This window comes from Siphateles boraxobius, unplaced genomic scaffold, assembly GCF_051911475.1.
Source record: "Siphateles boraxobius isolate OS27281-9 unplaced genomic scaffold, OSU_SipBor_1 15, whole genome shotgun sequence".
Classification (NCBI taxonomy): Eukaryota; Metazoa; Chordata; class Actinopteri; order Cypriniformes; family Leuciscidae; genus Siphateles; species Siphateles boraxobius.
The window spans coordinates 5,222,218-5,235,717 of NW_027508755.1; the positions used below are offsets into that span (position 1 = coordinate 5,222,218).

The 13,500-nt window shown below is 43.6% G+C and overlaps 1 protein-coding gene across 1 annotated transcript in view; it reads right to left on the bottom strand.

Annotated features, from left to right (window-relative positions):
- Positions 1-13,500, bottom strand: part of mgat5b (alpha-1,6-mannosylglycoprotein 6-beta-N-acetylglucosaminyltransferase B) — a 198,853-nt gene that overhangs the window by 83,812 nt on the left and 101,541 nt on the right. Inside the window, exon 8 of the mRNA XM_077230694.1 lies at positions 12,529-12,698. Within this exon, the coding sequence (XP_077086809.1) occupies positions 12,529-12,698 (170 nt within the window). The remainder of the gene's footprint in view (positions 1-12,528; positions 12,699-13,500) is intronic.

Genomic DNA, 13,500 nt, shown 5'->3' on the forward strand with positions numbered 1-13,500 from the left:
CGAAAAGGTACATTAATCTGATGATTAAATTTGTTGTGTTATCGCGTTTATGAGGGGCGTTGAATAATATCCATATTTATAACTTTATAAACTATAATCACTGGCTTTTGGTAACGGTCATAGGCAAGTCAAGTTACAGCGAAAAAGTGACCTCTGACCCAACGCATGACGTAGGATGTAGGAGTAGCGTAAGCTCAGGGGAAAGCAAACGCCTCTTACGGTTTAAACAAATAGGGCTGGGCAACAAACTCAAGCTCATCCGACATTTCTCTTTTCAAATGTCCCGTTTTCTAATTCATGACCAGTGTTTTGTTTTGCTCTATCCTCTGCTCTTCTGCGTTCATCAATATGTCATGTGTCGGGTCAGAGGTCACTCTTTTCCCAGGAACCAGACTCGAACTAGAGTCGACATAGTCGTCGTGTCGACTGATTGGGATCACGCATAGGGAGACTGTCATCTTCGAGTATTGATAGAACGAGCCAATGCACATTGGTATGCAATATTAGCATCTCACACTCCCCCAGCGGGTATAAATACGGAAGTGTATGCAGGCACCATTTGTCTTTCGCTTCGGAGCCGATCAGTGTCGATGTCTCTGAAGAGTGAAGTTTTCAATGATCAAGTGTATCGGTGTTCTTCTGGAAGACTCTCCCAGTGCTGGTGGTTCTACAGCGGGAGTGCAGCAGTGATCGCGAGCCTTCTGAGCTCTCAACTGCTGTTTTAACAACATCAAATTTCTGTGTGTTTGTTGACGGTTGGTTAGAGGGCGAAGAAGTGAGTGCTTCATTGTTACAGGCTGCACCATCTTCTGTCAGTGTTGCCGCGGTCATTACCCTGTGTACTCCGGCACTGGTGAAGGGTCCCATTTCCTGAAAGAGCAACACGGGTGCGTTTTCGTCTTTTTCAAGATGTCCACCCGTGCAGTTCTGGATGCGGTCGTTCCTTCTCCCCCTCGGACAGTAACAATAGTTATATCATGTGCACATATGTGACCCGTCACAGAAACCAGGGACACAAGTCGGCAGCACAACTTTCGAGCAAAATGAGAAAGAAGAGTTTTTTTTCAAAATTGGTGATTTTCAATTTTTTGGAGAATCTGTTAATTGAAATCACGAAGAAGCCTCTCCATGTTTGAGATAGCAGTATTGGTATATTTAAAAGCTTACATGTTGAGGTTGAAATCGGCTTGTTTTCGGAGATTCTAGCATGCAGTAGGGGCGTGGCGTGTCATTGTCTGTGTGTATTTCCATACTGAATAACCCGGCGCTTTTGCCCCCGCCCTCCAAGTCAACCACATGGCTACTTATTATGCTGTGCTCTGGCCGGCTCTCTCTGATATCAAAATTCAATGAAGATGGATGCCGCAAAGATTGTCGCAGACGAGATGAACCGTCTGGCAGTTACACCGAAAATGTTTTCGCCGCACTTCGTGGGCTCGGGAAACTGAACCGGAGGTATGGGCGCAGCGCGCGCGCCCTCAGTGCTTCAATACGGCGGCTCGGCTCGCTGACAGCGGTGGCTGGCTGTTTCATATGTGACGGAGAATCGAAATAGAGGATGCAGTTAAGACCTTTGCTGCGATGAAGGCCTGCCGTGCGTGTTTCTGAAATGTAAGTTAAGCTTCATTTGCTCTTTAGTCGTTATTTAAGATGCTGAACCTGCTGATGATATAATGTGCTTGCGGACATTTCATTTGTGTGTGTATACGCACATAAGAAAGTGGTGTAAAGAGATTTGCAACAGTAATTTGAGGAGGTGAAATGTGATTATTTGGAAAATTGCAGAAATGACTGCTTAAAGAAAAATGCCAGCAGGCATTTGCCTCCTACATAAACTTTAATATTGTTGACATTTTGGGCACACGAGCGTTGCGCACTATTTGCGCTATATGTAGGCTTATGGCTTATTGGTCTTTGTTTGTTGTTGCTGGTTTTGCGTTATATGTATATGGCATATTGGTCTTTGTGTGTTGTTGCTGGTTTTGCGTTATACTGTATGTGTATGGCATATTGGCCTTTGTGTGTTGTTGCTGGTTTTGCGTTATATGCAGGCTATATGGCATATTGGTCTTTGTGTGTTGTTGCTGGTTTTGCGTTATATGTATATGGCATATTGGTCTTTATGTGTTGTTGCTGGTTTCGCGTTATATGCAGGCTATGTGGCATTATTGGTCTTTGTGTGTTGTTGCTGGTACGTTGCAAATAGAGGGGCAGCACAATTGTTTTTCGCCTAGTGCGGCAGAAGTGCACTCATTCGAAGTGTAAAAAAAGCTGTAAAGCACATGGAGGAGCTTTACAGGGGGTATGGCTTATCTAAATGAGATGTAAATGAGCCCTATTGTCACCCCCAGCACTAGAGACAGGTGAGAACTGCACAATCTTTAGAGCTCGTTTTCTCCTCTTTGAGCTTTTTTAAGTGCCTACTTTAAAATGGCCACAACTTCTCCAAATATTATCAGATTTCCACATGTTACACATCGTTGGAAAGCTTGGATATTACACTCTCAGAATCTATGAATAACTCAAAATGCCCCAGAACCGACTTGTGTCCCTAGTTTCCGTGACTGGTCACATATCTTACAGCACGCTGAAGCAGCTTTTATGCATAGTTCATGTTCCCATTACGGGCACAAAACTCGCCTTTGTCTGCGAAGATGGATTCCCCATTATCACGTCCCACCCCAGGGTGCCGTGTGGGATGGGTGATCAGAGGATTATAGTGATGGCTTTCCCGCCCAGTAACCAATCCCTGTGGGCCCTTTCGGGCCCCTGCAGAGGACAGGATGCTGATTGCAGCATTGAAGGGTGAGCTGACCTCTGGAGATGATGACTCGGCTGCGTTATCTATGCTGCAACGGACCGCCGAGGCTGTGGGCTCGAGTGTAATCCTCCACTGTGTCCCGGACAGTCTCGGTTGCATAATTAATTTCTCGGGGCGGTCCGTGCTGGTTTTCAGCACACCGCCTCAGTGCCTTACTTTCCCGAAGTGCATGGAGAGCTTACCAGGTTGTGGACGGCACCTTTCTTTGCCAGAAACTGCTTGAGTAGCTCCACCCACCACTCTACCCTTGACGGAGGAGCAGTGAAGTGTTACGAGGCTATCACTCCAGTGCAGCGGTCTGTCGCAACACACCTGTGTCCAGCGGGCGCTGCCTCTTGAACGGGGGATCCTCGTCTCCCCTCTAAGGCCTCTGAGTTCTCATCCATTCTGACGGGCAGAGTTTACAAAGCCTGTGGTCAAGCTGCTTCCTCTTTGCAGGCCATAGCGTTGCTACAGGTCTGCCGAAAAAGGCCAAGGCACTCATGGACATGCACGAGGGTAGCCCAGACCGTGCGCTCACAGGTGAGCTCCGCACTGCAACCTGGCGATCTCCACTTTAGTGGTTCAGGAGCGCCATCGCTGGCTCAACCTGGTTGATATGATGGATGCTGACAAGGTTCGGTTCCTGGACTCCCTAATTTTCCAAGTAGGGCTGTTCGACGACGCGGTTGAGAACTGCGCCCAACAGTTCTCTGCCGCCCAAGTGCAGAAGGAGGCCAGCTGGCACATCCTGCCCGACGGCCCGCTGCTGCCTCCACCCCGCCGTCAGTGGCAGCTCCTCCGCCTGCTCGTCGCCGAGGGCTTCCCGCTGTGGGGTTGGTTACGGCCAATCTTGGATCTGCGAGTCTAGAATCGGGCCCTTTTTTAAGCTTCCGTTCAAGTTGTTAACGCAGAGACACATTTTCAAATGCTCCGTCCCTGAGATTGGTCTGCAGCGTTTGACCTGAAGAACGCGTACTTCAGATCTCTATCCTTCCGCAACGCAGTCCCTACCGGTGTTTTTTTGCATTCAAGGGTTTGAAGTCAGTACAAAGTCCTACCCTTCGAGTGCTCCACAGCCAGTTGGGTCTTCAGGTCAACTGGGAAAGAGTAAACTCAAATACGGGCTGAGGATCTCTTTTTCAGCTATGAAGATGGACTCGATCCAACACGTCTCTCAGGAGTAACGTATCTGGTCGGTGCTTACAGAAGTAAGAAAAGGTCCCACTGAAACTTTTCAGAGGCTCCTGAAGGCATATGGCAGACGCAGCTGCAATAGCACAGCTTCCTCCATATAAAGACCGCTTCAGCACTGGCTTCAAGGCTGAGTCCCGAGGTGGCCGTGGCAGAGCGGCATGCTCCGTGTGACAATTACCTGGCCTGCCGCCAAACCCTCAGCCCGTGATCAGACCTTTGTTTCTCTGGGCCAACCGCCCCTAGAATAAGTGTCCACCGAACACCGGCTGAGGGGCCACGTACAACGGGAATGCTGTAACGGGGTCTGGGCGGGCCTCCGACTGCTTTGCCATCAACTTCCTCATGTTGCTGGCAGTACACATTGCTTCGAGACATCTCTGCTCAGCAAGCCTGTACTGGTCTATACAAACACTGTGACCGTTGTGCTATGCTTCCCTTGCATGTCGCAACTCGCCCGCCACCTCCTCCTTTCACTTCATTTTCTGGCCTGCTCAATGTGCCGCCAACTAGGCCTCAGTGTAGACTCCATCCGCAGGCGGTCCAGCTAATCAGGGACAACTTCGGGGCCGCACAGTTACTGTTTCCCTCTGACTTCCTGAGGGGAGCGAGGAGACTGAATCCACCTTGCGTCCCCTCTGTACCCTCTTGGGACTTATCTCTCGTGCTACCGCACTGAAGAGACATCCCTTTGAGCCACTGCAGGCAGCTGAGATAAAACTCCTGTTTTTAGAGAAGAATTCTCCTGTTTGCTTGGCCTCTATCAAGAGAGTAAGGGACCTGCACGCATTTTTGGTCAGTGAACCGTGCCTGGAATTCGGACCGGCCAACTCTCACGGTATCCTGAGCTCCTGGCCTGGATATGTGCCCTCTCCCTTAAACGGGACCAGGTAGTGAGCCTGAAAGCGCTGCTCCGGAGGAGGCAGACCCAGCCCTGGCTTTTCTCTGTCCCTTCTGCTCCTTGCAGTTATAGCTGGACAGAACGCAAAGCCTCAGGACCTCAGAACAGCTCTTGTCTGTTACGGAGACCAGCAGAAAGGAAGGCTGTTTCCAAGCAGAGGTTGGCCCACTAGATAGTGGTTGCCATCACCTTGGTGTGTTTACCCAAGGTGCACCGAACCCACCTAGAGTAGTGAGCCTCTCCAACGAGAGAGTGTAGCTCCTTCCCGCCATGTGGGCGTTGACACAGGGTGCCTCGCTGCCAGATGTTTTTAGAGCTGCGGGCGGGGCGAAACCAAACACATTTCGCTAGAAAAATAGCCTAAGTGACGAGCCGGTTGCTTCCCGTGGGCTCCCTTCACATGAAGACAGTTTTCACTTTAAGCCAGGTTCGAAATGTCGGCTTGCTGCGCCGTTTCCCTCCTATGGACTGGATACGTGCACCATTCTTGTTTCAGTAGAGTTCCTCTTTAGCTGAACCCTGTTGAGTTCCTCCTTCAGCTACGGACGTGGCGGAGTGTCCGATGCCAGGCCTATCACTCGTACGCAATGGTGGAACCTGTGTTAGGCTGGGTCCCATATATTGTGATCCTTAAGGCACCGTTCACATCTCGCGTCTTTTGCGCGCTCAAGTTCATTATTTCAAATGGAGGCGCGCGGTTTGCGCGCTCATAATGGAAGCGACGCGGTCGCGGTGCGACGCGCTCGTTTTTTCCAGGAGCGTCCGCGCCGCATCGAGATAAAAACATCTCAACTTTTCAGAATGCCGCAAGCGCACCGTAGGTCACGTGACACGAACCAACCAATCAGCTTCCTCGCCATTTTTGTTACCTCAGCAGAACTAAATGGAGGAACGGCTCATCATTGCGGTCCAGGGATTTTCCTGAAATTTATGACTTGTCAAGCCCTCATTATTTTGACTCAAATAAGAGGCATAATGCATGGAGACACATAGCCTTGGAGCTTGGAATAACTGGTAAGTATAATACTGTTTTACATTAATGTTTACTAACTGGTTTGTTTGATGGTTGCTTAGCAACGACAGACGCCTCCGGAGCGCAACCGCCCTAGCGCTTCTTTGGAAAAAAGAGAACGCGTGCGCCTAGCGTTTTCTACGCGTTTTTAGGCGCGATATGTGAACGGGCCCTAAGTGATCCCATATGTGTATCACCCACGGTACGGCTCCCTGCAGCGAGTCCGTGTCTTCCCTTGGCAGAGCCCACTCTGCCGTTACTGACCGGCCTGTTATAGGTTGGAGCCAGTGACATTCCATATGTTGTACTGCCGCGGTAAAACGCACAGTCCATAAGTTTATCCTCCACATGTATACCTCCCTATGAGCAGGATGTGGCTTCCACAGCATATTCCTTTCCTCCGAAAAGGCACGCTTTCCCAGTGTTTTCCAAGTCTGACTGAGTGGGTCTTGCAAAACATCAGTGACTTCCCTGGCCTAAGCCCTTTACCATCTCCGCCTCAGTAATGCGGGGGATCCCAATCAGTTATGCAATTATGAATTGCAGCATGCATTTGCTAACTTTAACACTTAAATCATTTTCACCTGTTATAATATAATGAAACTAATAAAATCTCATTCCACAGGTTTCCATGCATACTTTTTAAAATTACATTTTGATAACTGCGGTGAGAATTGACCTGTGCTGAAACGGGCAGTTACATGACATTTTAAAACATGAAAGGAAGACAAGCTTCTTTCTTGTAGCGTGTTGTGGGCTTTTGACAGGAATCATCAGAGTTTCATGTATTTGCTGTGAATCTGTGCTCTGCTATGACACTGACAACATTCAGCCAGCAGGAATAAAGATGAGAATAGAGAGACAGCAGCTGCTGTGGAGGAGAGAGTATCATAAACCTCTGCAACAGCTGGAGAACAGGCATCTGTCTGTTCCCAACAGAGAAGAGACATGGGGTATGCAGTCAAGAGGGGAAGCCAATCAGAGCATGTTGCCTTAGTGAGGCTCATCATAGAGGTTGAGTGTGTGTGTCTGATTATTTCAGAGAGTCAGAAGACATGTGGCTAGAATCAGGACATGCTGGACTTTTCTTAAAAATATTCCATTGAGACAAATAAGAAAGTGATGTTCTAGACAAGTGTTGAGGCAGAATTGCATGTATCATTTGTGGAGAAGACAATCTCAGAATGCACTGTATCATGATCCGTGAAAAAAAAGGGGGATAAAGCGAGAGAATTGCCCTATTTAGAATATATTCAGTACAGAACAAAAAAATAAAACCCTGCTCTATCCAGTTAAAATTGACTATTTTACCTAAAATGTGTCCATCTATTTTTATTCTTTTGAAAAAGAAGTACATTTAATTGTGTTGATTGTGCACTTGTAGTGTACTTAAAATCCTACAAGTACATTTTAAAAACTGTACTTGCAGATAATATGATAGTAATTAAATAAAAGGCCATGTGTCACAGTCATCGTCTGCACCTCTCTGTCTTCGTCTGCACTACACTTCCCAGAATCCCTCGTGTCTTGGTAAAGTATATTTTAGTTTATCATAAATGCTTGTCCGTACATTCTGCATAAAAAAAAACAAAAAAAAAACATTTAAGGTCAGATATTGTTGCTGAGTTGTTAATTAAATGTGAGTTTTGGGAACACAGCCTGTGATTATTTTGGTCCCTATATGGCTCGGGTCCATGCTAAGTAAATGCAAGAGATGAGGAACCATTTATTTAAATAATTCACTTAAGTGAATGTGAGGAGAAATACATGCAGTTTCTTACAATTACTCTACTAGAATGCAAAGACTTTGTGATGTGTGTAAGTGTTTTGGCTCTCACATTCTGTAGATGTTTCGTGATTTCACTTGCCAATTTATAGACATATCAGATCATAATAAAGGAATATTTTTTCCTCCTCATGAAAAGACTATTGAAATTGCATTTCATCCGACTTCAAAGCAGCACATTGAAGTCTGACAGAGAATCGGATCAGCAAGAGCAGTAACTCCAGCAGCCTCACTTGTTCTGACAAAACAGATTAAAGAAGAATGTCTTCAATTTCAACAAAAACTGTAACTGATGGCAATTTTCACACATTTCCGGTTTGACAGTTAGCGAGATTGGCAAAAACCAAAAGCTGAACTTTAGAAGGTGAAGTGAGGATGGCATAATCTTCCAAAGGAACTGTCTGTTCCTGATGGAACTGTCTGTTGCACAGAGACTGGTAGACGCTTGTGTGAAGGCCTTTCGCATGATTCGCGTCAAAATGGCTCAATGCATTAAACTGTAGAGCAAACCATCAATTACAACATTATCTCAAGCGTCATGTTTTCAGTCAAGCATTGTAGTCAAACAATTTGAACTTTGACCCCATCTGCTGCCCTACGAAGCCCAGCCAAAGATTACCAGAAAATGTGCATCTCTTGGCAATGACAGGTACCATTTTAAGTCTTGAGATTGGATTTTATATTTATTTTTAATCTTGGATCCAATGTATCGTGAAAACAGTGGTGGGCAGTAACAAAATATTTCTACTTCATTACTGTACTCAGGAACATTTTTTAAGTATCTGTACTTTATCAGTGTAGTTTTATTTTGTAAAATTGTACTTCACTACATTCCAAAGCATAATATCCAATTTTTTTACTCCACTACATTCCATACAAACATGCCGTGTGACGTATGTGTAACAGTAATGTTTACTTCTGTTTAGTTACAGTGTGTTTTAGTTTGGTTCTCCCTGTTTCCGTTTGCATGTGCATGTAAATGTATCGAACACTGATCCCCAAACCGTCATAATTGTTTTTCTATGGGGACAATGGGGCTTTTCAACATAAAACAGTAGTCCACAGAAAATAACAATGTATGGTTAGGGGCTATACATCCCATGTAAAGTTTCACATATGTTACATGTTACATAAAAAAAAAGTACAGCTTTGCCCAGGAGAAGGTCAAACTAGTTGTCCAGCATAAAGCGAGACAAAAACCTGCCGTCACGGTGTTTCAGTTTTTCAGCTAATTTAAATTCACTAGGATCATCCAGAGACAGTAAACTTCAATGTTCGACATTTACCTCTTTTTTTCTTGCTGATATTTATCAAAACCATCACCGGAACCTTTTTTCTGTTGTGAGCTCATTTACATGTTTACTGTGTACACTTACTGCTTTCATGTCAACTATTAGTTTGACTGATTACATGCACACATTCAAGCAGGTGTCACTCCTGGGGTATTTTATAATAGCCTTATTTTCAGCTTTAAAGGGTCATGAAACCCTAAACCAAATTTTCTGAGATTTTAACAGAGGTATTTGTGTTGAACACCATTAAAGACAATGTTAGGATCTGTTAGATTTAACAGTAGGGTGAAAATGGTTAAATTTTAGTTTTCCCCCGCTATTTTCGTCTTCCGGGTTTAAAGTCTTCATCACAGGCTGTGACGTGGCAGAGCACAGTGTAGTGCGTTGATGACTCATCGGTCTCTCATAATTATTAATGAGACTGAGTTTTTATATCCTACTAGAAGACACTGTCTCTTAATTATTCATGACACCACGTGGATCTTTCCACAGAAATGTCAAACTGTGATATCGCGTAGTAAAGGAGAGAGACAATCATGGGGCGCAAGTGTATATTTTCGTGGTGCAAAAGTCAAAGTGGGTTGAATATATTTCCCCGCGATGCTGCCAGGGCTGGACTCTGGCTCCGGGCGGTTGGTTGGCCATCAACCACGGACACATCTAATACGTGTGCCGCAAACATTTTACCCGAGAGAGCTTCTAGAATTGGAGAATGGTGGACTTCGGCCTTGTCGATGACCAATGCATTACGTCTTGCGAGTAATGCGGTACCAAGTCCTGAGGACTTTTCTATCCCTTCAGAGGTATGTGTGTGTCTAAAATGTAACCCTAGTCATTTTACTTGCCTTTTGTTAAATAAGCGGTCGTTATGAACATTTTAGATATTTCGATAATATATCTGCTTAACGTATGCTTAATGCGGGAGACTTGTGAATGTGTAGTGTAGACGTGCGTGCCGGGCAACACCGTGTGGTGCCTGTGTGTGTGTGTGTGTGTGTGTGTGTGTGTACGTGCTTGTGTGCAGGCAGGTGAGCCTGCGAAATGATTCGGGGTCAGAGAGAGAAGCGGTAGGAAGTGTGTTTGGACGAACGACTGAAAACTCTGAAATTATTGTTCATTATTGATCGTACATTGTACAGAGGTCAAAATTATTGTACAAATACTATAATTATCGTACATCTGGCAACACTGCTGGCTGATGACAGTTCCCACTCTCCTCTCCCCTGCCGTGCCACACCCACTCCCTCCCTTCTTGCCACATCCACTCCCTCCCTTCTTCTCACAGCCATCCACGCCCGTTTAAGTTGCATTTTTCAAAAAGATTGTGAGCTAGACTTGAGCTGAAAGAGGGGGGTTTCATGACCCTTTAATAATCCTAGAGCATCCAAGGCAAGTACAATGAAGAGATTTCAAATCTTCCAGACATAGTTTTCGTTAAACTCGAGCAAACACTGCCACAATGCTGTGTGTATAAGGGAGCTGTCCATAGTGCTGAAATACACTCTTAGTATTGAATGCAGGAATTTGAAGGAGCATCTGTTGTTTTTGGCCTGATTGGTGCTTTAGGTGAGGTATTTATTTAATTGATTAAAAATATAATTTAAAAAAGTAACATTGTTGCAACTAAAAACAGTTATTTGCTTTTAACAAGATGTGCTTTCCATTAAATGAATCACACACAGTAAACAAATCCTTAAAAAAAAAAAAAAAAACGTTGCAATGAACGTGCTTTGTTTTAAATAAATCACACACAGTAAACAAAACCTTAAAAAAAACGTTGCAATGAACTTTGCAATTTAGACGCGCAAACTGGGTGCCGGTGCGGTGAGACGTAGCCTACATGCTCGGGCAGATTCGGCTTGAAGTCTTTTAACCTCGGATGCGGCGCCACGCGCGCTGTTATTAAAAAAGCCGTGCACAAAGCTAAGCGAAATGGGGTCTTGCCGGTCCTGCACACCCAACGCGTCATTTTTGCCTCATTTTAGCGCTTGTGCTGACGCGTCGAGTATAAACAAGGCTTTACTCCGTGTCAGCGCGCGCTCTGATCGGTAAAGGGGCACAGACATGGGCACAGACCTCTCCCGAATCATCTCCTGCAGCAGCCTCCGAAGCACCACTAACTCCGCCTGTTTCCCTCGTAAGCTGATATTAGTATTTAAACATTCTCTATGATAAAAAATGTTTGTAAAAAATATTTTACTAACACGGTTTTGGCGGTTATAGAGTTCTAATGACGGTGTTCAACTATAACCGTCGATCTCACGGTTATATAGTAACCGTCACACCCCTACCTCCACCTTCCCCAGAACCACCTGCCTAGTGTTACGTGACACTATGTACCAAGTCGCACAACAAGGAAGAATTCCAAAATATAGTCTTCTAATAAATCCACAGGAGGCAGGCAAATCCACACACTAACATAAGTTACACATAGACGAGTTCGGACAAAGGACTGAAAGACACAGGGAGCTACTTGAACTAATGAGATAAGTGATAAACAGGGCACAGGTGGATGACATTGCTAATTAGACAGACTGGGGAAAACTAGGTCACAGGGGCTGAACCAAAAACACAAGACAGAGCATACATTTAACACCTAGGGAGTTTTCCATACTTCCCTTGCGGCAGCTCACATTCTATTCAGTGTATTTATGTGCATGTTTCGGCAGTAGCCTTCACTCATGTGGCAGCAGCAGTAGTGTAGCAGATCTAGTCCACCAAGACTGAGCCTATGTACATTCTGTTCTTGTCAATAAATGCTGTCATGATTGAAATCAGTCTAGTAGTATAGTTTTTGTTATTTATTTTGAGGGTCCACTTTAGACATTCTGTTGACTATAAGTAACTTTGCACCTACATGTCAACTCTCATTACAGAAGCAGTAGACTGTCTGCTTAATATCTGCTAACTCTTTGTGATGCTCCTCCAATAGACACTCTACTGACTATAAGTAACTTTGAAAGTACGCCAACTTTTCCTACTAACCCGAAAACTACCCCTACAAATCTACTAATACTTTAATGAGTTAGTTGACATATAGGTGCAACGTTGTGTATATTCAACATAATATCAAAAAGTGTAAACATAACAAAAGTGTAATCTTTATTTTTAGTTTATTTTCTTTTTAATAAACCAAGCAAAACACTTATCTAGATACCTATTTAATTCCCACAGTGACAGGACCTCATGGCCAAAGTGTTAGAATATGATTTTCAGAAATCAGAAAATGAGCGCATTTAACATGCTTTACAAAGAAAAGTATACATTTGAGTTTGTGTTTTCAAACAAATATATTGTGTAATTTGTATATTGTGAAGCTATCAATGAAATTATTTAAAAAATACATATTTTATGGAAAATTTAATTTAAATTTTAACTATTTATTTATCTGAGTAGATCTCAGAATGTCACCATCAAAACACTGCAACTGAAGTGCATCTGCACAGGTCATCAAATAATAAATAGTATCAAGGCGACGGTTGGCTTATGAATATTGATGAGGTAACATGACTGGAGACTGAGCAGCATTATTACATGACTCACCCCTGCAGTTCTTTGACTGAGAGTGAAATCTTGAGGTTATGTCCCAGCACATGAAGGGTGGTGAGGATGTCTGCCCATTGGACCATCTCTCCAAGTGGCCCACCTTTCAGCACTTTTGGACTGAACACATCACCGGATTCCTCTGTCAGAAAGCCCACATGCACCAGGATCTGAAAGAGGGAAGAGAGGGTATGTTCAGAATGACACATTACTCCTACTATTATTTCTACAGAATAGTATGTCTACTCTGCACATTTTCTGTAAGCAGAGGATACCAGGATAACCTACTAGAATTGCCAAAATAAGCATATTTTTTAATCAGTGTGATAAAGGAACTGTAATATAATGAATATCAATTGTACTGCCAAAAAAGCTACATATCAAGATTAAGTCAATATGTCTGAAAGAAGGGTCCACAACAGAAATCCACAAATTTAATTTGAGTAACTTACTTCCTAGCCTAAACTAATTAATTCCACCAAAAAGTTCACATCTCTCACAGTTCAGCTTTTGGGTCAGTTTGGTTTGGTACGCCATTATTAAGGATACGTATCTATGTACTATAAAAAAAAAAAAAAAAAAAAAAATATATATATATATATATATATATATATATATATATATATATATATATATATATATAAAAATATTAACTTTTTACATGAACACAATTCATATACATTTCATACATAACTATTTCAGAGAAGTCATTATACTCAAGATGTGTACCAAACTGTTGTTTCATATTTTTAATTTGCTTGTTTGTTTGTCTTTATTAAGGGATCCATTTCACTCATTAAGAAAGGTCTGACATAGGATATACAAGGTAGACTGAAGGCGAACACATAAGGGCTTTTAAACTAAGGCATGATCAAAAGATATTTATGATTTGGATCCAAGCTTTATTTCAAGTCTCCATACAAGGTTGAAAGCATTTGCCATTGACTAAAAAACATCTGAAATCACTTATCA